At 43.4% G+C, this 24,178-nt stretch overlaps 2 protein-coding genes and 1 long non-coding RNA gene across 4 annotated transcripts; all 3 read right to left on the bottom strand.

Moving 5' to 3' along the window:
- Positions 1-207: 207 nt before the first annotated feature.
- Positions 208-1,343, bottom strand: LOC103355788 (uncharacterized). The gene is made up of 2 exons (XR_520109.1): positions 1,262-1,343; positions 208-1,080 (listed from the first exon to the last, which is right to left on the bottom strand). It is a non-coding gene; the product is annotated as an uncharacterized LOC103355788 (long non-coding RNA).
- Positions 1,344-2,690: 1,347 nt separating this feature from the next.
- LOC103355811 (cell wall protein IFF6-like) lies at positions 2,691-5,963 on the bottom strand. Its single transcript, XM_008279728.1, has 8 exons — positions 5,930-5,963; positions 4,746-5,150; positions 4,464-4,638; positions 4,174-4,346; positions 3,598-3,729; positions 3,364-3,516; positions 3,153-3,293; positions 2,691-2,902 (listed from the first exon to the last, which is right to left on the bottom strand). The coding sequence occupies exons 1-8, from the start codon at positions 5,961-5,963 to the stop codon at positions 2,691-2,693; spliced, it is 1,425 nt and encodes a 474-aa protein (XP_008277950.1).
- A 2,673-nt stretch (positions 5,964-8,636) lies between these two features.
- supt16h (SPT16 homolog, facilitates chromatin remodeling subunit) lies at positions 8,637-23,413 on the bottom strand. 2 transcript variants are annotated; one of them, XM_008279706.1, is made up of 24 exons: positions 23,027-23,413; positions 21,512-21,604; positions 20,834-21,004; positions 19,268-19,420; positions 19,032-19,178; positions 18,486-18,637; positions 17,748-17,920; positions 17,499-17,589; positions 17,336-17,409; positions 17,031-17,143; positions 15,726-15,791; positions 15,163-15,261; positions 14,654-14,769; positions 14,398-14,551; positions 13,419-13,546; positions 12,994-13,256; positions 12,788-12,906; positions 11,612-11,850; positions 11,434-11,509; positions 10,966-11,135; positions 10,714-10,843; positions 10,368-10,500; positions 10,210-10,284; positions 8,637-9,051 (listed from the first exon to the last, which is right to left on the bottom strand). In XM_008279706.1, exons 1-24 carry the CDS (start codon positions 23,090-23,092, stop codon positions 8,954-8,956), a joined length of 3,099 nt encoding a protein of 1,032 aa, XP_008277928.1. In that variant the 5' UTR covers positions 23,093-23,413; the 3' UTR covers positions 8,637-8,953. The 2 variants fall into 2 exon arrangements, with proteins under 2 accessions (XP_008277928.1, XP_008277929.1); XM_008279707.1 differs by having other exon boundaries at positions 10,368-10,494.
- Positions 23,414-24,178: the final 765 nt, after the last annotated feature.

The raw sequence follows: 24,178 nt of genomic DNA, 5'->3' as shown, positions 1-24,178 counted from the left end.
GTTACATATGTTGATTTTAATTTTACAGCAGGTTTGTTTTTGTTTTTTTTTTTTTTAAATAAAAAAAGCTATTTTCGTGCATTTTACAGACATGTTCTCTTATCACGAACAGCACAGAAAGCAATCTGTATTTATTTTAACTGTCACACAGCAGTAGAGTTACGACTGGCTCCAAGGCCGCAACAAAGGAGGAGATGCACACAGAGGTTCTGTATCTAAAGACCATTTATAAACAAAGAAACGAAGACAAGAACAAGCACATGGGTGGCTGGATGTGAGAGAGGAAGCTCGAGCTCAGCAGGCTGGACAACATAACCTGGGACACTGGTCAGCTGATTGTAGGCTCCGTCCAGCCAGAGTAAGTAGCAACAGGTGCATAATGCATTGGATGGAGGGAGAGAGATATTTTAAGCACATTTGGATGAGATGTGTACCTTCAAAATATGTTTTGAATACGGCCCTGAACATGTTCTATTTCAATCTCAACAAGACCTAAGTGTAAATATGTCTTCTTCCAGGATTTCTCAGCCAGGACCATCTCCTTCGTGGACCGATTTCCTGGCAACTGCGAACTTGCCATACAACCCTCCATAAAACCTGCTCGCTGGTTTCTCAACATTTTGATTTTGGTAAAGGTTAAACAAAAAGGATGTAAAGTGTGCTAATTGCATTCTACTTTCAATATTTGTCATCCAGGTGTACATAAAAATTCCTGTTAAACACTGTTTTTATTCCAAAATGTTGAACTAGCCAATAGAATTGTTCAATGCTAAAGGAAAAAAAACAGTCCTCAGATCAGCAGCTGAAACTTACATCATCAAAATCACATGAAAAACTTGTCTTACAGATGGGAAGAAATGCAATTTACTCCAACTATTAGTGTGCCCAAAGCAGAAAAACCAGACAGTCCAGCATCCTTTTCAGGATTTTACCGTTAAACAGAAGAAATCACACTCTTTCTTCCTCTTTTCTTTGCTGGTCCGTCGTTTTTCTCCCAGTTGGCTCCTCGACATTCTGAACTTTCACCAAGCCCACCTTGATGCTCGGAGGAAGTCCCATTTTCATCAGCACCACATGAAACTGACAAAGCAAAGAATTAGATTTGAAAATTCTGTGTCATCCGGTTTGCGTTCTGTCCCTCTTAGTTACGTTGTTGGTATTCTCGTCATACACTGCCTTACAAGATATTCATGGGTTGTGTGTAACTGAATAAACACATTGTTCTGATATATTGTTTAGAGGTTCATCTTTTGTATCTCACCAGCTCGTTGATGTCGTCTTCGCTCAGCGGTACCTTAGAGGTGAGCTTTCCTCTGAGGGCGATCACATGTTCTGCTAAAAACAAACAACCTGAAGTGTGTGGTTTCCAGAAAAACACAAATACATACATTGATATCCTCCAAATATTTCTGATGTTTCCAACACACTGGAGACAGAAAACTTATGGAACAACAGCTTTTAGGATCAACGCCAAGAAAATACTCCCTCACCAAAAACCTCTGGAGTTGTCTGCTCAAAGGAAACCTCTGTACTGGTTGAGTCTCCCTCACTGGTGGTCACTTTCACTGTGGACAAAGCAGGCTGGCTTGAGGATTCATCTGCAAAATGGAGAAATGATAACTACCCAGTAAGATATTATCACAGAGAATAAAAAATAAGCAGCAGTGTACCCACCTGTAGCTGGTTTTGTTTGGTTCACCTGTGGAGTGGAAGGCCACCAAGATGAGGTCGCCTGTGTACTGAGATAGTCTCCAGTTGTGTACATCTCAGTGGTGGTCATGACGTTTGGGTTTGAAGCAGTGGTGGTGGAGTGATGTGATGTGTGAGTTTGGTCTGCAAAATAAAGGCAAGTATCAATGTGGATACATATTTTATTAAATACTGCAGATGGATAATGGGATTGGTATAATAGAAAGTTCTTGCTGGTTGCAGTTTCTGTGTGGTGTTCCTCAGGGATCCCTACTTGGACCACATACTGTTCATATTCATCTAAAACTTAGTAGAAATTATGCAAAGTTTCACATAAATCCCAATAGGATAAAATGATGAAGTGATGTCATTTAATATCCAAAACATCAAGTTCCCAGTGACAGCATAATGCTCTGTGAACACGTCTCTGGTCGTTATTCAAGACCATAACTCAGGAGCAGTGGAGGAAAAGGGGACCATATTTTATATTTGGTCAGACATTGATTTGGTGACTCTTGGGTGTCCTCCTGTTAAATTCCTTCACTACATTTATTAAAAGAGTCTGGAGAGACTCAGATATGTGTGATATGCCCTGAATGATCTGAAAGTTTTGAATATGTGCAGAAATCTGAGTTATTTGAGCCCAGAGTTCTATACATGAGTTGATGATTATTGAAGCAAAAATGAAAAGGTGAAACATTTAAAGAAGTGACTTCTCCAAACAAAAGACACAAAGGATGACAGTAGAGTAACTCATGTTGATCTACAGAAGACTGATTAACTGGAAGTGATACAGAACACCTGAGATTCCTTTATATTTGTAATTGTTTTTGTGGTTTCCATCACATAAATAAAGACATTTCCACCATAAATTGATGCAGAAAAAGCACAAGCTGGTGCTTAAAATTCAGCAGAATGCAGAAAATGAAGTGTTGCGTACTCGAAACTTCTTGATAAAGAATCCCCAGATCCCTCGCCAGTGTTTGAACAAGTCTACGGCGTTAGCTGGCAGGGATTAGCAAAGACGTATCTGATCTCTCACCAGGTGATTCTGTACTGCTTGAGCCTCCCTCGGTGGTCGTAGCAGACAGAACTGTCTCGTTTTCAGAGACTGGCGGCAGCTCAGAAGACGTAATGTCTGTTGTGAAATAGACGTTGGTTGACGGAGCAGCTGTGGCGTCGTCAGCGGTGGAGAAAACTGGCTTGCTTTCATCTGAAAATTGGAGATCTATTATTCACAAAATGCAGCAGTACCACCGCTAATGAGAATGTTGGGTCTTGTTTGACCCACGTCTGATGTTAGATACGTGACATCATCTCTGTAGGAAGATGTGGCTATTTCATCTGGGACACTTTTTTTCAGTCTAACAAACACGTGTGATCAACATCAAACAAATAATAAACTCACAAACAGCTTGTGGTAGATGGGTGCAGTGACCCATTTAAAAAATCAATGTAATCACCAGTTACAGACGTCGTTTGGTGCAGTTCTGAGGTTGAAAACCATCTCTCTGTGCTGGTTGGGGGTATTCTGGATGGGCTTATTTCGCTCTGGGTCACCGGGGTGGAGGTGGTGGACGAAGGCGGGCTGCTTGGAGTTTCATCTGCAACATGAAGACGAAGCATCGTCAGAGTACGTTGCTACCACTAAAACAGCAGATTTGTTTTACTCACTCGTCAGGTCCACCTCTGGGCTTGAAGGCTGCTCTGTTGAGGTCATTTCTGTACTGACACGACCCGTCGTTGACTCTATCTCTGTAACAGTCTCTGCACTTGGGTTCACAGTGGATGTGGAGCTGGTAGAAGGTAAACTGTTGGCTGCTTGATCTGCAAAACAGAGACATGGACTTCTTGTTACTACTATATATATATTTACTCTGCCATATGTTGTATGAACATTTCTCTCACCAGGAACAGATGTTGTTTGATCCTTTTGTTGGGTTGAAAGCTGCTCAGACGAGGTGAACACTGTGCCGGCTGAGTTTTCCTCAGCAGTGCTTGTAGTGGCAGATGTAGCAGCAGTGCTGGTGGTGGAGAAATCTGGCATGTTTGGAGTTTCATCGTCAGCATAGAAACGACATAAAGACAAACAGAAGAACAGACCTGTCTGTGAGCAGCTTTTGTCTTCTTAAAGAACCAGAGTGAAGTATTTAAGGAGATCTACCTGCAGAAATGGAATATAACATTCATCTGTAGATTAACTAAACTGGCAACGGTGCACTCACCAGTGACTAGACCTTCTAGATGGAACTGTCTTTACCCTACAGTCACTGAGACACATCCACTGCACTCAGACAATCTCCATTTTGCTGCACTTGTATCTGATGCATTTTTTTACATATTAGATTTCATATTTAAATTAATTCACATTACTCTGTGGAAATCTGTTCTTCCTTTGACATGAAACAGTCTTTTTGTAGGCGCCGTCAAATCAGAACTCATATTTCACAACGCTTTTACTGTAATAGCGATGGGCCTACTCACCGTTTTCTTCATAACAGATAAAGCTGAGCTGCTTGCTGCAGTCCTCATCTGACCACAGGCCTGCATTCCCCAGATCAGTCGCAGTGCAAGACAGCTCCCTCCCGACATGATCAGGCTGTCCTTCCCTCCAGTAGCGGTAGGTGGAGTCACTTTGATCCGACCATTCCCGCGTCCTGCACACACAAACAATGTGACCAAACACCTAGAAGGTTAACACTGAGCTAGGACCGAGGACTCTCGGGGCAACCATCCATCAGTCAACGTGACACTTTGTGAAACACTTTCCAGACCTGAAGAGGCCAATCCAGGTGCTGCTTTCTTTGGTCAAACGCTGTATCTTCCTGTTCTCTTCCTCATTTCTAACGCTGGCCAGGTCTGTGTAGCGATCTCTGCAGTACAGCTGAGCATCAGACCAGCTCATCTTCTTCTCGATAACAGTGAATTGCCTGCTGTTGTTGGCTGTCTCTGATGAAAGAAAAAAAAAAGAGAGACTGAGATGTTGACCTCCTAAATATGAGTTGAGTTTTATGAAGCAATGAATCTATTCATGAGGATAAAACCACATCTGAGACCATTATAGCAGATGAAGGGGTTTTGCAGGAAGCACGGTGAGTCCTCCCAGCCCCCTGCACTCCCCATGTTAACACACATCTCGTCCCCGAGGAAGTTGTCAGGCTGACTAACATCCCAGCCCCTGAAGTCATCGCCTTCTTCGTCTGAAAACGGTCCTCGACGTTGGTCCGAACGCGACCACCTCCAGTTGGTGAGGTTCTCATAGAGGCCGATCCAGGCCCTGTCCTTGAATCCTCCGGTGGCGTCCTGTGCTGTGTTCACCACACGGTTCATGTCCTCGATGTCGTAGACGGTGGCCAGGTCTGTGTGCAGCTCTCTGCAGTACATCTGGGCCTTCAGCCAGGTCGTGGCGGTTCTGATGAAGTGATACCGATGAGGACGGCAGTGAGTAAGAGCACAGAGGCCTGTGGATGGAAGGCACTGTTATCTATGAGTAGAAATGAACTTATTGGTCTAAGTGCTCAGTAGAAGGCAACAGAACTTCCCTGCTCCTGAAGACATTTCACCTCTAATCCATGTGTCCACTCCAGTTCTAACAGACTGGTGGGGATCTCAGGGTTTATATTTGAACCCCTAAGTCCCATGACTAATAGTCCACTAACAACCCAAGAGTCATATGCCTTGAGGTGCTGGGAAACTGCCAGACTGAGGGAAGAGTCAAGATATTAAGGTGAGGAAGTTGTCCAGGAAGGACCCTCCAGACTGCATTAGAAGTATCTGTGAAGTGGTGACGTGGAGCCTCTCCTCTGTTTAGACATGGCTATTCCATTCGGTGTCTATGAAACCACGTATCAGGTACTTACAATGCAGCTCCTTCCCTCGACAGTTTTCCCAGTGTTACCACCGCCAGCTGGCAATTTCACAGCCATTCATTGAGGCATGTGGGTCTTGGGTCGGTAATGAGCCATGAGCTATGTGATCTGGTTTACTGTGTATACATGGGGCTGGATGGACAACATAAAGACAAAAGACAAACAAGACCCAGGACTGACGCTGTTAGAGCAGCAGCGTTATGACGCAAGACAGACACAGTGCAACCTCCAGTCCATGTATGTACCGTTTGTTGTTGATTTTTCTTTTTACACTAATGATAGAAACATCAGTCCGAGCTATGTCTGATACCAAACCTCGTCTTCGCTCAGCTGCAGTTTTAACTATGCAGATAAAATGCATCTTTTCTTACCTGTGAGGAGGAAGACAGTCAGACTCCACTTCATGTCTGAACGGTTCCTTCACGTTTCTGCAACACACACACACACACATTGACCTTTTAGCAGCCACTGAACAGTAAAATGAACAAAAGAAGATCTCCAACATGAACATCCTTCACTAATAAGCTGTAAAAGGCCTCCAGCAGGTATGGAATATGAGTCCAGGAATGCAAGTACCGTCATTAAGCACAATTTAGAGTTGAGAATGTTGCTCTTGCTTTTCTACCTCCAGACTACCTCACACTGTTGTTAGGCAGGTTTAGTTACTTTGCACATTGAAATTTTACACAAAAAAAAAACAGACACCTGATGCTATAGGATGCATTGACACATGTTGGACGACCAAACTGTGTGTATAAAGTACGTCGAATAAGCCCTCACCTTAACAGCAACATTAACATGATGCTTAAAAAAATGTGCTTTCGTAATAATACAATAATAGTTGATTACATTTTTAGTGTAATAAAAGTCACACTCCTAGTCGTAGGTGTATTCAGAAATTGCGCTGCTTTAACCAAAAGTATATTAATGTGATAAGTTTGCCTGACAAGAGCACAAAAAATTCACAATTCACAACATATGCTGAGCTGTCAGGAGAACATCACAGGAGCTGCAGCCTGTGGAAAAGAATAAAAGTAATAATGATGCTTTGAATCTGTAAAATTCTGTTTCTTTAAAGCTTAATCGACTACAGAAAGCGTGGATGCATGTAAACGTTTGAATCGCTGTACAGAGACGTGTTTAATGTCGGTTTAAGGAGGAGATACCCGCTTTTCCTTTTGATTCTGTATCAAGTCTCTCAAAACGTCAGATCCCCTGCTGCTAGAAATAACTTCATCCGTCTCAACAAACAAGATCACTCATTTAAAAAGGACACACACCTCACTACCTTTGTTTTTTAAGAAAAACAGCCCATTACGGTCTCACCTACAGCTGCTGCTTTGAAGATCCGTACCGTCTGGTCGCTAAAGTGTGTCGAGCTCGAGCAGAAAACAATGCTTCACCTCAAGTGTGGGAAACCTTCTCACCGGACGAGTTTCTGCTTCTCAGCACTTTGCTCTCAGCGCATTTTTCAACTTTCCAGAGCAGAGCAGGTTCTGGGTTTAAGGCAGACGCAGCCTGGGAGGATGATAAAGGTCACTACAGACACGGAGCAGCTTGTCATGACCTGGAATGAAAATGGCTAAAAACAAGGCGGTCAGTGTCAGAAGCACGAGTTTGATTGGATAATATTGATAAAAAAAATATTTCAGTTTCATCATTTTGTTTCCTGTCAATCTGCTGCACGTCCAATATTTAATCAAACACAGTATGATAGTCAAACTGTGGAGGAATTGGTCTGACTAAAGCATTTCTAACAAACCAAAAGTCCTGCATTCATTAATTAGTTGCCCATTTTGATGGTGTTACCCCTCAAAAGGAAAGACAAAATAGAGAAGTCACACTAATGTGGTGTCTCTACAATGAGCTTTATGACCTTTAACCTGTTTGCACTTAATGAGCCACATTAAAACCACAGATGGGAGAAGTTTAAACCATTTATGATCTCGTTACAACGCTCCTTCGGCATTTCTGTGTTACTTTGACGTACACCCAAGCTGACAGGCCTCCCTCAGTACACCCCACAGAACCCGCTCAGGAGCAGCTCGAGGAACACGACCAAGAGCCCACAGAGACGACGACAAGGCCTCCAAACTCTCCAGATCACAACGAACAATCAGTGGAGGCCCCAGTTTACAATCCACAGTCGTTGTGGTGGCATGAGGGGAGCCTATGCATTAGGAAGCTGTGACTGATGCCGTACAAGGACTTTAAACCTTAACTAGGCTCTGTCAAGCATTTTCACACTCACACCAAAGGTAACTCTGGGTTCACAGTCTTCCACAAGGACACTTCAGCACTTGGAGGTCCTGCTGGTTCAAGCTAAATTCAAAAAACAGTGACCTCAGCAGGAGTTCAGGTGCAGCTAAAAGCACAGCAGCACACAAATAAAGGATGGAGTTATGACAACACCAGATTGAATCAACACACACCAGCTAAAGGTTTGGAATGTTGTACCCGCCAAAGAAAGCGCCAGCCCTTCAAAATAAAACAGGCCACTGAAAACAAACTACAGTTCCTTTTAATTTTATTACAAAAACAAAAACAGGATTTTCAGAATTAACAGTACAACATCATATCTACTCAGAATGAACAAAAAAAAGGGGAACAGAAAGGAGGACAAGTGCGAGGGAGACGGTGTGTATGTAAGTGTGTGTGTGTGTGTGTGTGTGTGTGTGCACGCGCCTGTATGCATAAGTTTACAAACCCCGTTAAAAAAAAACAGAAGAAATAATCAGAAAATGTGCATCTGCCCCCCAACACCCCACCCCAGCCCTCTCAAAAAGAGAGATGTTCCATTTTATTACCACAAACACTGAAGAAAACAAGAGGGGAGAGTTTAAAGCAGACGAGGAGGTGACGAGGAGGAGGAGGAGGAGGAGAGAGGATGGGGGGGGGATCTTAAGTTTCTCAGTTTATATATAAAACACTTGGCAGAGGATATGTCAAGTCTCGTCTTTTATTATCCATTAGTTAAGAAACTCATCTTTTCTTTTTAAACAGAAAATAAACAATGCTTGCAATAAAAACCCATTTAAACACACATGCACGCACACACACACACACACCCACCCACACACCCACAGACACACAAACAAGAAACCCTGATGATGGATGGATGGATGGAGGCGGGGGGTGAAAACAGAAGAGAGAACGAGGAAGGAATGGAGCTAATGGATGAAGTGTGACTGTCCTGCTGGTTCTTCCACCACCTCAACATGACACTTCACCGACCAACACAAAAATAAGGGGGCTCCTACGTCTATATACACATCGTGTGTCTGAGCATGTGTGTGTCTGTGTGACGTGTGAGCGTCGAAAGAGCCAGTTGGGGTAGAAGGAAGGTCGGGGGTCGACTAGGTTTGGCAGTATGAGTGTGTACGGGTGACAGAAATTTAGGACCGTCGCTTCTTCTTGCTGGGCGGGGCTGATGACCGGACCTTCCTCTTCCTGTTGGAGGTGTCCTCGTCCTCATAGTGGCTCTCTCTGTCAGCTGGAGAAGGAGAGAGAGAGAGAGAAACAAATACAATTAAATTCAAGCTGTGGCACAAGAACATTGACACATTTGAATGTGGCCGCCTGTGTTTCCCAACAGGACTGTTTACATGGTAATAACAGTATTAAAATACACATCTGCTACTTGTTTTTTGTTTTTTCTGCAGCTGACACAAGTGTCAAAAATACTTCTATATACCGTCGTCCTCAAATGTATCCATAGCCTCCCATTTAAGAAGCAAAAAAACATCTGTCACTGAAACAAGTTGAAATTGACAAAACTACGAAACAAAATGTATGAATATCATGACACTGCTTTGACCCGCAAACTAATATTTTCTTGAACAACCCTTTGAGCCAATCACTGCAATCAGGTGTTTTCTGTAACTCTCAGACTTCTGCACCTGTTGACAGGTTACTGTAATGTCCGGACTGTAAGACGCGACTTTTATTTCCCCCACACGTTTTGAACACCACGGCTTAAACAATGATGCGGCTAATTTATGGATTTCTTACGAATTTGCCTCGAGGCGAAAGCGACAACGAAAGAGAGACTGAGGAAGTGTTCCGACACTGAAGAAGACGACTTTCGTGGTTTTAGTGCAGGAGGAAGATGAAGATAGCGATCAGTGACTTTTCCTGGTAGGCTGCTGTATTTTCTATTTAATTAACCAGCTGTGTTGCAGGGACTGTTTGGGGGAAAAAAAGCATTTACGGTACGTATTTGTGTACGTTACCGGAACGTATTTAATTAAAACTTTTTAAAAATCTTTCCGTGTACTTGATAAATTCACTCGGCATTACCACTAACTTCTACGTGCAATAATTCACTCACTCACTATATCTTACTCATATCTAGTTTTCTGTTCCCTTTGTTGTCGTGACAGAGTAAACTTCCACACCATGGGACAAATAAATGATCATCTTCCTTTGTGTTGCTACTACTGACGGAATTATTCAGCCCTTTATCATCCGTGCCTTTGTTTCTTGGCCCCGTTAGCAAACATACAACTCACTGCAACCAATAAGTCACCTCCCACACACCTGACCTGATCACAACACTGTGCCTGTTTTAGTCCTGTTAGCTCATATTGCATCAATAAAAAAATAAATATATATCTTTTCAACCACTGCGTGTAGATTATCAGGTACGAACCTTTCCTGGCTTCTTCCTCCAGCTCATCCCAGTCTTTGCCGCTCTCCTCCTCGCTGCCCAGTGATGCGCTGTAATCTGTGCGTGAGTGCAGGAACAGTAGTTGTTAAGACATCAGTCACTTGCTGAAAACGTCCAAAAAGTTATTTTCTTAATCGTACCAGAGTCCTCCGTCTCTGAGCTGTAATCCTCATCGCTGTCTTCCTCCTCTTCCTCCTCCTCATCTGCAGACGGGTTGAACGTTTCGTCCTCCATCTCCGACTCCGAATCTTCCTCCGCTCCACTTCCCTGAGTCAAAAAACGAGATGGAGCAGGAGCAATATAAATCACAAATGCAAAACAAATCAAACAAATTTCAAATGTGTTATTATTTGTGATAAGTTAGGAGAGGAAATAGGGGGCATTTTGGCATCAGGAGAGAAACCGGCAAGCACAACATGTTTTTGATCAGTTTAAGAAAACTGTCAAAAAGTTGGTGACGGTTTTCGTCCACTCTGCTCAGCATACCTCGCTCTCAGGGTCCAAGAAAGACCAGCCTCCCTGCTCGAAGAAGCCCTCCGGATCATCAACAATGGTCTTCATGATCTTGGTCCAGTTCAGGGACTGGACTCCTTCTGTGTACTTGATGTCACATGAGCTGAAAAAAGACACGAAATATTTGAATACACACAAAAAGAAACTGCCTGCATTCCTTCAAAAGCGATGAGATGTTATTCTGGACATTTTAACTCCACTGCGGTCACGGTGAGCAGGCCTTACTTGAGCCACTCCTTGATGGGGTCGAGGGAGTTGACGGGCACGGCGTTGATCATCGTGACCTTCTTGTTGTAATCCTTGTAGACGATGACCACGTCGAAGTTCTTCAGGTGGAACTGCACGCGCTCAAAGTGGACCAGCTCCACCTCGTCCAGAGTCACCACAAACGGCGGCTACAGACGGACAGACAGAAAAGACACTTTAACAAAGAACGATGACGAGAAGGAAGGTAAAAACATTCACAAATAAAAAAATAATACAAGAAAAACAGACATACAAAACTCAAAAATAAGTTAAAAAAAAAAACAAAAAAAAGTGCCTTAAATCACACAGAACCGGAAGAAAAATTCGAAAGATAAAAACATTTATGGAAACTAAGACAAAATGTTTAAAAAAAATTAAAAAAGAAAATAAAACAAAAAGTCAAAAACGTGCTTTGGATCAACCAGAGGTTAAACAACAACAACTCACCCATTCAGTAACATTGACAAGGGAGCTGGATGTGGGTTGCAGCAGGCAGGTACTCCTGTAGGGGGCGCCCTGGAACCTGGAACCCAACACATGGAGGCAAAACAGTCAGTCCAGAGCCTTCCTCAGCCTCAAATGCAGTTTTCATTATTTGACTTTTGTAAAGACCTGATCTACTCACCCCAGGTCTCTGAAGGGCACCTCGAACTCCAGCTCCTCTTTAGTCAGCGTCTCCACCTTCTCGATGAAGTTCTTGAAGGCCGACTTGAGCTTGTGCCTCATCTCCCGCTCCATCTGCTCGGCGTACAGGTCGTCTCGGTCGTGCATGTGTTGGTGTTTGCCCAAGTCTGTGGTGATCTCCCCCACCTCCGTGTAGAACTGGACGTCTGTGTGGCGCCTCTTACCGAACATGATGGCGTTCTGGAGCGACAACGTTAACACCAAGTTATGCTGCTGTGACCTCAGTTAAAGGAACAGTTCAACATTTTGGGTAACTTGCTGATCTGACTTCTAGCACAAAATTATATGAAATCCTAGTCTGTATAATAAACATGAAGCAAACGCCAGCAGAATGTAAGCGGAGAGTCAGCTGGCATTTAAAACCTGCCTGCCAGATGCTCTAAAGTTACCAAGATGTGGGCTCATGGTGAAGCTGTATGAAAAACTAAGGACTCGTCCACACGTAGCAGGGTATCTCACAAAACAAAGATATATTTCTACGATGTGGCCTGTCATCCACGTGAAAGCACAGATTTATTTAAAATGATTCTTTCAAAAACCTACGACCAAAGCACAGATCTGCGTATACCCTGTGTGTCTGTATGTGGACGTCAAGAACCAGGTTTTGGGTTTGAAACGTCACTGCCTGTGACAAAATATGTTCTTTACATCACATATGCGACCTGTGTTTACATTTGGAAACAGCGTGGACGTGTTGGCGTTGTCTCTTGTCCAGGCCCAGATACTGCTCCATGTACAAGAAGACAGGGAAGGACGACGTTAAGGACGGTTGATTTACAACGCCAAGAGACAGATACTTACTCCGATTGGATAGGATTTGGGGAACTACTGCCACCTAAAAGTTTGGCATGCTTATGAATGTGCTTAACAACACTTGTGTGGATGAATTTTTTTTTTTTCTAAAAACGAGGTGGCGTGTAGGGGGAAGGGTTCTTAGTTTTATAAAATCCCTGCTACGTGTGGACAAGGCCCAAGTTTCTGCAGCGTTTGTAAAGTTAAGCTCACTGGCAGCGCCATATTTAGCATTTATACGAGCAAAAAAGCTTCCACAGAGGGGTGAAGACTCTTTCAGAAAGGACAGATGAAGACGTGTTTGATAGAGACCTAATAAACACACCTTGAGATGGAAGTGCAGTACGATGATCATCTCGCCGTCACACGGCTGGAAGATGGCGTGTTTGATGTTGTTGTAAAGAATGTCCACTTTATCGCCGCGGACTGATGTGAAACGGAAACCTGTGGCGGAAGAACAGAGGTGGGTTTAAATAGAAATACTACGAGCCTGCTATCTGTCTCACTGAGAAATGGCTTCCTCCTGCTGACCATTAGTATGCGCCTCCAGCGAGCCCTGCATCCTCTTCTGTGCGATGTTGGGTCTGATGTAGAGGTCTTTGAGTTTGGGGTTGCTGCGGTTGAGGTTGATGACCAGCGAGTCCTGCTTGACAATGCCCTCCTTCTCCTTCTCCTCGGCCTCTCGCGTTTTGTAGCGCTTCTGGACCTCCTTGATGATGCGGAAAGCGTTTTGCAGGTTGGTGGAGGGCACTGAAGTGTCGCCGGGAGTCTTCAGGTTGGACGCTCGGTACGTGCTGGGAGGAAGGCAAGGCGTGGTCAAGGAGGTGCACATGGCAGGGAGGAGGAGATTAAAATGACAAACGCATCCTTTAACAGTGGATTTCAGTCGTTTATTGTCAAATGTCTACAGACGACACCGAAAGCTGAACCAAATGGCTCACTTTGGAAATACTCACATTTCTTTGACAAATGTGGCGTCGGGGTTGGGGAAGATGTTTCCTTCCTGTCGTCCCAGTGAGCTGCCAGGGACGTAGAAGTTGATCCTCAAGTAGGTGTAGTCTCCTTCTACAGACATACTGATGTTCTAGACCAGGAGAAGGGACAAAGGAGAGAGAGAGACTAGAATAAAGCAATCTGTCAACAAATAGGACCATACAGGGGGAAAACAAACAAACAGAATAAAAACATGCTTTCCTCATCAACTGGTGTCTTTAGTTTGGTTGGTGGACAGTGGGGATGTTAAATATTAGCTGTCTGGCTTAGCGAACTACTGCAGGCTAACCCTAATGCTAAAGTTTTAAACGCGAGCACAGGCCGGGAGCTGAGCGTCCGTCACCAGAGACACAGTGAACAAGTCACTTCACCAAGTTGATCCGCTCTGGGGGTTATTCTGATATCAAACCACTGAAGAGATTAATAAGGTTAATGGTTATTTACTGTGCAACGCTGCAGCTCGTTTGCTGTGTTTGGAAAAGCAATTTTAAATCAAGTTGTTGTACAGAACAGACAATTCTGAAGTAAACGTTAAGTCCTCGTGGTCAATGATGGTTTCACCAGCATGTGGGGTAACGCATACAACAGTTTATTCACTTCAGCTTATAATTAACGACCAAATGAAGAGTTCACTTGCAAAAACAGAAAACTCCATTTTTGTAGATTTTCAGAAAACATTTTTTTTGTTGTTGTTTGCTTGAGATGATGTCAGTCAAACTGAAGCTGAGTGGATCTGACTCAGTAGAAATGACAATAGAGATAGCTTAAGTTTGATATTGTCTCAGGCAGACGATGGAGAAGTGGGTTTTCTGAAGGTTTGTGAAGACGGAGTTATTTGTTTTTGCAAACGAACTCTTCAATTGTTACTGTGGCAGACTCTCTGCTACAGAAACCCTTTAAATTTGCCTCCCTAGTCGACAGCTGGACAAACTGTCGGCGTACCTTGATGGTGGCGATGTGGAACGGCGTGGCGATGCCAAAAACAGGCATGACGACAGTCTCGTACTTCTTGTCGATGAAGATCTTCATGTCTCTGATGTCCTTTTCTCTGGGCATCTGGGACACGTTCTTATAGGACACGTTAGATTTTCTGGCCCTGAGAGGAAGACAGAGTGGACTCAGTTAATGACCAGAAACTTAATTAAATGTGTGACTCTTCACACCACACCTCCAGCGCCTTCAGGCCTCCAACACTCACTTCTGAATCTGCTGCTCTCCTTTCTGCTCCGTCAGGCGACGCTTGGCTTCTTCGTTCAAATGGTTGGCCAGCTCCTTCTGGTGAGCCCGCCTCTTCTCCTCCGCCGTCATCTCGTTCTACGTTGGAAAACAGACACAACTGAGTGATCACACAGAGAAATACCAGAGATCAAGACTTTGATGAGATGAGAAACACAACATACATGCAGAACAGATGTGTGTTACAGCTTCGGATGGTGAAAAGAAAAATCAAAAAACACATCAAAAGAAAAAAAAAAAGGGGGGGTCACTTAAATTGAAATGACAACTGTTATCCCATCAGCGAGGGGATTTTTACGACTAAACCACTTCAGCCGATGAGATTTTAGAAAAGACAAATACTTACCTTCCCAAGTAGCTGGTAGAGTACAAAGACATTCACACTCTTAGTTATTAGCACTCTGTCAAGGAGGCAAAAAGAAAACACTAATCACTAGTCACCTACTGAACAACCCAGACGTCAACACTTACTCTGGTTCTGTCTGCGAGCAGAGCGGCGCTCCGAGCTCCCTTCCCCAGCAGCTCCTCGGCATCGTCGCCGTCTTCCTCCTCATCTTCCTCGTCGTCGTTCTAACAAAACGAGAGCAAGATGCCTTTCAGTAACGTCGCAGTTCTGCAACAATACATTTGCACGATTTTTAAATGTGATCACGGCTCATAAAATAGAGTTTAACGGCAGCATCTGTGCAGTGAGATCAGACACGCTGAGATTTAAAATGAACGATGATGGAGACGGTTAATCTGCAGCCAAAAAGCATCTGTTATCTAATGAGCTGTGCAAGTACATTTAAGCTTGTAAAACACAGAAACGTGTCTGCTGTGTTAGAAATGTTGATGCTTTTACTCCTTGCGACTTCTGATGGCACATACACACAATATATAGACCATTAAATACATCCCAAAAAGACGTTTGCATGCCTACGACAAATATGAAAATAAAAAGATCATCGCTAAAAGCAAACTGCTATTAAATACGGCCTCATTTAAAAGTGATTCTATTTGTGTGATTGCGTATTAAAAGCTGAGACACGTACCTTCAAGAAGATTCCCACGTTCTTTATCTTTTTCTTCACCGGTGTGAGTATCGTGGCGGCCTCTTCCTGTTGGAGACATTTCAGGTTGTTCACAACACGTTCTACATGCAGTTCTTGGGGGGAAATATCTCTGCACGTTTGCTGGAACTTTCTATCCAATACAATTTCTAAAGTCTATTATGCTTATTGCAGTTTCAACTCAAGGTCGCGTCGTTATTCAGCCCTACTTGCATTCATCTCGTCCACAGCGACAACCAGCTGGATTTTTAACAGCATGCTGACATTTCATCACTCATTTTGCCAACATAGGCGCGTATTTACTTCCCATCTAGGTGCCTCCTATAGTGGAATTAACAATCTTATGTCTGCTCTCATCATGATGGCCCACGAGAAGGTGCAGTCAGAACATACAGTGCTTTTCAAATGTACACATTCACTGGGTTAAATGAGAAACCTGCTTCACCTTAAAACGGGGGTGTCCAATCCTGGTCCTCGAGGGCCACAGTCCTGCATGTTTTGGATGTTTCCCTTCTTCCAACACACCTGATTCAAATGATCAGGATCGTTATCAGGCTTCTGCAGGGCTTGATGATGAGCTGATCATCTGAATCAGGTGTGTTGGAAGAAGGGAAACATCTAGAACAGGCAGGATTGCGGCCCTCGAGGACCAGAGTTCGACACCCCTGCCTTAAAACATGTCAAGCGTATTTTTCTGCAACATTTTTGACCAAAGCTGAACTTTTAACCTGACAGGTGTTGGTCTTTTTGGGTAAACATGTCATTTTAAAGCCTTTTTTCTGCTGTTATCACTGGTGATGACACTGACAACATCCCTCAATCATTTCCAACAACCTAAAATCCTAAATTAAACTCTGAAAGTACAAAACAGATTCAACTCAAAGTCAGAAATGTGACGGCACATGCATAGATGAGGGAAATCCTTTCTCCATGAGCACATGAGATGGATTGAAAGGCTTTGCTTTGTGGCTTCACAGCAGGGAAACTACTTTATCTCCACAGCAGCAATGATGAGCCAGTTTCTCAACAGAAAAATAACCTCAAACGTCTTTGATAATAAGGCCTGGGGTTGTTTTTCTCTGGTTTCTGCTTCTCTAATGTGAAGATTTGCTGTTTTTTTTTTTTGTCTGCAAAAAAAATGAAATATTCTTGTGGTTTAAAGTGTTGCTCCAGTTGACATCCACTGACTTCACAGTTTGCTTTAACCAACAGAGACTGATGCTTTAGCTTAAAAACTAATCACAGACTTCAGTTCTAACGGTTCCCATTGCGTGCGGACCTGCTTACCTCGTTGATCTGTATTGTGTCACCAATAAACAAGGCGTACTTCTTCTGCTCTTCTTTCTTGGCATCTTTGTTAACAAGGTCAGCAAAGCCTAAGCTGATGCTCAACACCATGCCTGGTGGAGACACACACACACACGCTTTGGTTATCAATGACGCCATCTTTCATAACACACACACATGTACGACTTATGATGCTACAAACTTAGCCAAAGACTTATTGTGCGTTTCCTTTAGTCACAGTTGAAGCAAGCAGTCACTTTGAGTCATGAACAAACCTGGAAAACAGAAGAAGGGAATGCTCTCACCTTTTTTCAATTTGTACTGGTTCTTAGCGTTCAAAACCAAGGAGCCTTCTCTGAACTCGATTCCCATCGCAAAGCTGCAAAGAACAACAAAAAGGAAGATCTGAGTGTTGGGATGCGTCCGAGCACACTGAAGACAAAACAAAATGCATGTGTGTGCATTTACCCGAGGTTTTTGGTGAGCTTCGCTACGAGGTCGGGCTTCTCCTTCTTCACGTACTCCAGAACTGAGCTGTAGGCGTCGCAGATCTTCACACCTGTGCAGAAGAAAGGAAACACAAATATGTCAACCTCTCTCTTTTGTCTTCTCGAAGGCTGAAGAAGTCTACACACTGATGACGAAACAGAACATAGATAAAGATTGCTAACATCTTTCCTGGTGGCTCCCACACTCCCAGCATGCTCCTGAACTCACTGTGCTTCAGTTCTTTGAGCAGCTCCTCTTCCACCTGCAGCAGGAAGTTGTAGTTGTCCTGCATCTCCTGAGGGGGGTCCACCATGAGGGTGCGCACCAGGTTGGAGCAGTACGACTTGTAGCGGATCCCCATGGCACACGTGATGGCACCGAAGTGCATGTGGTTCTTATCGCTGGCGCACAGAGGGAACAGCGTGAATGATGGTTTAGGGTTGTAGCTTTTCACTCACTTGCCTCCTTCTGTCAGCGGTCTGACCATAAACTTCAACCCCAGACCTAAAGAGAGTCATTGTCTTTCTCCTCAAGCGCTTGAGCTGGATAAAACTCAAAATAAAGTCTAAAATCAGGACAAATGTACAAGTCTTGCTCTGTCAAAGATAAAAAAAAAATCGACTTCAAGGCACTTTTAAAGCTCATTAACACTTGATAGTTTGTTAGTTTAACCCACATCAATATGAAAGTGCTAAAACAAAAAGTTGTGTTATTTTTCACCTTTTCATAAAGGCCAGGTTAGCTGTAATCAGTATTTATGCTAAGCTAAGCTAACTGCATCCATGCCATAAACTTCAGCATTGAACATTTTTCTGCTTTTCCGTCTAGCAAGAATGTCGGTTGAACATAACCAGCAGCAATGACGATGATTATTAGATGTGGCCTGGAACTCAAACTAGAAAACAAGTTTAAGAAGTGAATAAATGAACGGACGCCCCACAGCTGCTGAGTTTGGAGGCGAGCTACCTGACGACGCTGAACTTGAGGCTGTAGTTCCCTCCGCTCTGGATGATGGGAGGATAACACATCTCCACCGTGGAAGGATCGGCGCCGCCCAGGTACTTCTTCTCCTCGATGGCCTTCTCCACCGACTCTGCCAGTTTGCTGTGACGTACTTTCTGTTGGCAAGCGACACCGAGAGGTTAACATGGAGCAGGATGGTTCCTCTAAAAGGAGAAAATCTCAGCATGCAACACTAGATGTTCACCTGACATGACCAGACTGGCTAAAAGATTCAAATTGAAATAAGGGTAGTAATTCTTTTAGTCAAGTGGGAAGATGTCGTCATAATATGCAGGCCACATGAAAACCTCTCATTCTGATTTGGGAGTGTGAGTGAGTTCAAACCCGTGCTGCCTGTCATCACATCTCACTAATAAATTAAAGAGACTCCATGTCTATCTGTTCCTTAGTTTTCTCTACAACCCGTCATCTGATCTACTTCACACTTGGCGAGTCGTTTTTTGCAGATTATTTATGTTACACATGAAACCCAGTTTTTCTTCTCCTCACCTCATCTGCATCGACGATCTCCATGACCCGCTCCTTAAAGAACTTGGAGTAAACCTCGCTGGTGATGGCCGCTGCCTTCTTCATCAGGCTCAGCTCTCCGTCTTCCTTCACGGCCATCGTGTACGCGACCACGGCGCTGATGTCCACCTGCACAGAGAACACGACACAGGACAACTCTTTATGTCTGCTCACAGGCCTTACATGCAGCTAAGTTGACACTCTGGACTGTGTCTCACCTTCTCCAGTCCCTCAGCGGTGATTGTGTCGTTCCAGCTCTTCATGTACTCTCCTGGGAACTTGTCTTTGCTGAAGACTCCCACCGTCTTGCCCTCTTTGCTGCCTCTGATCGCCTCGATCATCTTGTCAAAGTTGCCCTTGTTGCTTTCATTCTGAAACACCGCGACAGACGACAAGCGTGAGAGAGCAGATCAGAACGATCCTCCACATGTGGTGGCAGCAGATTTAAATCAGAGATGTTTGGTCGGGTTGCACGATTCACGGTAAACTGGTGATTTATGGGACCTTGAGAAGTCTTATATGAACGTTACAGTTTTCTTTGGATGGTGATTTTCAATAATCTAAAACGGTTTATTCAGATCGTATCAAATTCAATTCCAACCTTCAAAAAACACGTGCTTGTTGTCAGTCTCTTCTATGACTCATAGTTGATTAAAAAAAAAACATATCAGTCAACGCGTGCCTCCACCAGATATGAAAGACATCTATGATTCCAGGTCTTTAACTGCTGCATCTTTAGTTGTGTTTTGACTGGAAACGTTCTGCAAATTAGTCCTCTGATGTGTGAAAAAAACGCAGCTATACTGCACTTTGTTCATCTGTTGTTTGATTTTTTTCCTCTAACTCCATGTTGATGTGTCCAAGCACAGTGAACAAAAAAAACATGAACAGGCACAGATTTAAATAGAAATAAAAATGCTCGCAGTCCTCAACTAATCAGAAAGGTCCAGCGCTGCAAGCCTCACCCCCAAAGTTAGTGTAATTATCAAAAGTCCTGCGCCAACTTTTGGACAGCAAACATTTCCCTGGAACTTCCTTTGAACACTTGTCCAGAAGTGGGAAAGAGTTTCTCTAAAGGTTCCTCACCTCTGGAGAAAAAGGCCCAAAAGCTGAAGCCTGAAACTCACCTGCGAATGTGTTTCTTTCAATGCCTATACTGTACACTAATATATACTCATAGACAGATGCACAAGTGAGCAAGAGGAGCAGAGCCCATTTTTGTTAAAAAAATAAAAACCCTCTCAGATGACTATGATGAGATGCTGAGCTGCTGATGTCGCTCACACAGCAGTGACAGTTCGATAAAAGTCTGTTGGTGCTGACTGAAACTTGAACAAATAGGATTAAACGGCCTTCTGCAGAACAATCAAACTCTAACTTTGAGTGCATAACGTCTCCAACAGTCCCCGATCACATACAAAACAATCCACAACTGACATGACCGCCGACAGCAGCAAAGAGACGTTTAAAATTCTAAAAAAAAGAGAAAATTGATTTTAAAAGCTTTCTAATAGCATAAAAAACCTGCAGATGCATCGCTTTATGGGATAAAAGTTTCTGCAAAACAATGACAAGGGCACAGACGATCCAGACTGAGACCCTCTGCCAGTGTGTTCAGCAATATTTAGACGGATGTATACAAGAAAACCCAACTTACAATCTTGTTTCTCAAACTCTCAAAACGAATCCAGTCATTAGGAAACCACACCTTCATACCTTCCATCTGTGTGTGGATAATTGTGTGCGGCTGTACATATCGGGCCGTCATTCTTTGCATACGTTACCTTTTCTCTGGTGAGCAGGGTGATGGGCGGGACACCGTTGGCGTTCTCGTTGCCTTTCGTTATAGCCACTTGCTTCAGGAAATCCACCTTCTTCTTGCTGGCAAGGAAAAAGATTTTGTTCTCGCAAAACACCATGATGGTGTCTGTTAACTCGTAGCCGAACAGCCAGGTCTGAGGGGACAAAAAATAACACAAATACACTGAGTTATACACCTATAAAACCCTGAGCACAGCTGAATTAAACTGGAAAATAATCATGATTTTTAAAAGTCAAGATTCAGTTCAGTATGTATTATTTTACAGATTTAAAACGAATACAGCGTCACTATTAAATACCATCAAAAGCGTGACCGTCACTCAGGGAGGATGATGTGAATTTGTAAAACCATCGACACTACGTTTAAATCCTGGGTCACACATGCTGCTACATACAAACGTAAAAAAAGTAGTTCCATGAATAAGTCCGCAACTCAAAGGAAAAAGAAAACCAACCTCCCACACAGATTAGACATAATGTTCTGATCACGCCTGAAAAATAAACTCCAGTGAAGGTCTTGTGTGGAGAACATTAAGTACTCTGCTTAACTGTGAGATCACATCATCCGGAGCCTGAATGTTGAGGCCTGTGCTGGACATCCTCTGATCTTATCGTCCTGCTGAGACGGGACCCACTCTCACCTGTATGGCCGTGGACTTGGCGTAAACGATTTCCTCATCCACTCCCACGGACACCACGATGGCATCGACTTTGCCAAACTCATCTTCTCCTTTCTGGAATATAAACAAACAAACAAAACAAAGCCAGTTGAACAATATGCAAAAGAAAACATATCATAATGCCATTATTTTGACAGATAATAATCCAGACTTGAATCTCAGTTTTTGCATTTCATTTCCACTGAAAAAAGAAAATAATGACGTGATTGTCTGCACCAAACAATCCTGTTCCCTTAGTTTTGGAGAATTTGATTTGTAGGCGAGAGCATCTCTGTAGCATCACAATGCTTCATTTAGAAGGACAATAATGTTTATTATGACACAGCAAGCTTACAGCTGATGTAATGTGGATATTTAACTGGATCATATTGTGGTTTAACAATAGTTTAAACAACCTTTTAGCCCCATAAGATAAGCAAACACAAAATAATGTCAAACATGGGATAACAAAGTGCAGATTGAAGTCCAGAGTGAGGACTGCTCTTCATTCAGGGTCATTCTTTGGGGAACTTAAGGCAGACAAAGAGTTTGGAGCTTAACAACACTTGATAGCTGTGCTGGGTAAAGGCAGGTAGCCAGTTTTGTTAGCATCACTTAAAGTTGATGTGGACCATTCAGAAGCTTGATGAGCAACATCAGCACCTGCTGCTGCTGCTGCTGCATCCGACTTCATATCAGTGATTCAAAAGTCTCGTGAAGCTGTTTTAAAGCCGTTAGCGGCAGTCAGAACTCTTCAAACACTGAAAATGAACCAGAGACGTTTCTTTGCGTGACTGGGCTCCAACATAAAGTCCTGTTACAACTTCTGGCAGCAGCCAAGAAGTAGCTTTAAGGTTAAATAAAGTAACGTAAGACTTTGGATAAAGTAATTTCCAGAAGCTGCGGGCATCCTGCACATGCTACTGGGATGCTGGCGTTATTCTCATGCTAATTAGCCTGCTAATATTAGCATGGAGCGACGTGCAAACTGATAGTAATTGTAAACACGTTTGCAGTTAGCCAAATGTCAAGCACACTTACGTGATTTATTAAGCTTCTATGACCGCTTTATCAAGACGTATTTCTCAAACTGGCACACGCTGGGTTCTTTTCACAGTTAGCGGTTTGGCTAGTGTGTTAGCTTGACGATGAAGTTGACTAGCTAGCAGGCTAGCTAACGTGGTGAATGGACTGGTTGGTGTGCTAACATGAGGTAGCTAGTAGATACGAGCACCTGAAGGAACGCGTCCCCGATTGTTGTGGAGGAGTTTCAGGGCAAATAAGGCTTATGAAACCGGGCAGACGGCGGCCTGGTCCACCTGGCTGTTGGCGCTGGAGGTATCGGCGCTCACGCTCACAACAGTGAACTCGCTCGGCGCAAAAACGCGGCTAACTTAGCGGTTGGCATCCTCCAACGGCTGCTCACTTTCTCTGCGTTACAACAAACTGTAAAAGCCCTCCTGGTTCCCACACACGCTTCACTTCGACCTATTTTACCTTCCAGTTGCTGTATAGTCTCTTGATCCGGCGGTAGTACGCTTCCTTGTCCAGGTTTACCGCCATGGCGAGTCCTCTGTTGCAAACTCCAGCTCCCGGCTTCGCTCCCGTGCAGGCCGGATGATGATGACCAGTGTCAACTAACAACAACGCACTTTCTTTCCACGCCTGCTGAGATCCAAACACCACTACGAGATGCTGCTGCTGCGGCTTCCCTTATAAATTCACCACAGAGGCCTTTCCCACTGAGTGCTCATGTACAAACATACACATTGATTGGCGTTCATCCGGCTAAAAATCGCAAATAATTAAAATTTAATGTAATTTCTGCCCCCTTTTTTTCGCCACACACGACCACGCACACACCAATCTGTTATAATTAAGTCCTCGCCCCCCCTCCTTCTCTTCCTCCCGTGCTTCTTTTTCCTCCCTCCCCCTCCGAGGCTTCACATATCAGCTTTTATAATGAACATTTGAAACCATAAAGGCGCCGAACTCAACCTCACTGCTTGATTTTAACCAACAAAATGAAAAAAACACAGTTTTAACGCGCCGTGCCTCAATTCCCTCCTTTGTTGTTACTTTATAATTTTATTTGATGTTTTGTGGCGCATTTTTAAATGTAATTTGTTTCCCTGCATTGCACAACAGCGCCCCCTGTCTTGTGTTGACCACGCTGCTTTTTCCCGCCATGGTGGGGTTTCCCGCCACCGTCATCAAACGCTGTTCCTGACGTCTATCTCGCGATACAATCTGAGACTACGGTACTACTTGTGTAAAAATTCCTTCTTTTTTTAACCTCTTTTTTTCTCTGCCATAGGAAATAAGTTGGTGCTTCAATCAGCAGGGACACTGAAGGACATTTTATAGTATTTTCTTAACATCTGGGATCCTGGAAAATAGCAAATTAAAACGTTCTACTGTAAGTTTTATGTTTAGAAATGCAAATTTACAGATAAAAAAAGGACACATCTATTAATTTTTATAAGTCTACCAGGATATTGCCTTGATCCAGTTTATATTATTCCAAAATCTGTAGAATTTTTGTGTAAAAAATAAACAAATAAATACAAATGTTAAGAAGAGACACTACAAGTGAATATGGGAGCATTTTAACTAATTAATATTACGATTAAACTTCCCCAGTGAGTT

This window comes from Stegastes partitus, unplaced genomic scaffold (assembly GCF_000690725.1).
Source record: "Stegastes partitus isolate 25-593 unplaced genomic scaffold, Stegastes_partitus-1.0.2 Scaffold168, whole genome shotgun sequence".
NCBI classification, from domain to species: domain Eukaryota; kingdom Metazoa; phylum Chordata; class Actinopteri; family Pomacentridae; genus Stegastes; species Stegastes partitus.
The sequence above is the reverse complement of the archived record's forward strand: the minus strand, read 5'-3'. Positions and strand labels throughout refer to the sequence as shown.

Coding starts and splice junctions, on each gene's coding strand:
- supt16h (XM_008279706.1), bottom strand. CDS start 23,092: ATGGCGGTAAACCTGGACAAGGAAGCGTACTACCGCCGGATCAAGAGA. Junction 19,179..19,267: donor CCGCTGAGGGACTGGAGAAG/GTGAGACACAGT, acceptor TTCTCTGTGCAG/GTGGACATCAGCGCCGTGGT. Junction 17,410..17,498: donor AAGCTCACCAAAAACCTCGG/GTAAATGCACAC, acceptor TGTTCTTTGCAG/CTTTGCGATGGGAATCGAGT.
- LOC103355811 (XM_008279728.1), bottom strand. CDS start 5,963: ATGAAGTGGAGTCTGACTGTCTTCCTCCTCACAG. Junction 5,151..5,929: donor GACTGTCTTCCTCCTCACAG/GTAAGAAAAGAT, acceptor TTCCATCCACAG/GCCTCTGTGCTCTTACTCAC. Junction 4,639..4,745: donor CCCCTTCATCTGCTATAATG/GTCTCAGATGTG, acceptor TTCTTTCATCAG/AGACAGCCAACAACAGCAGG.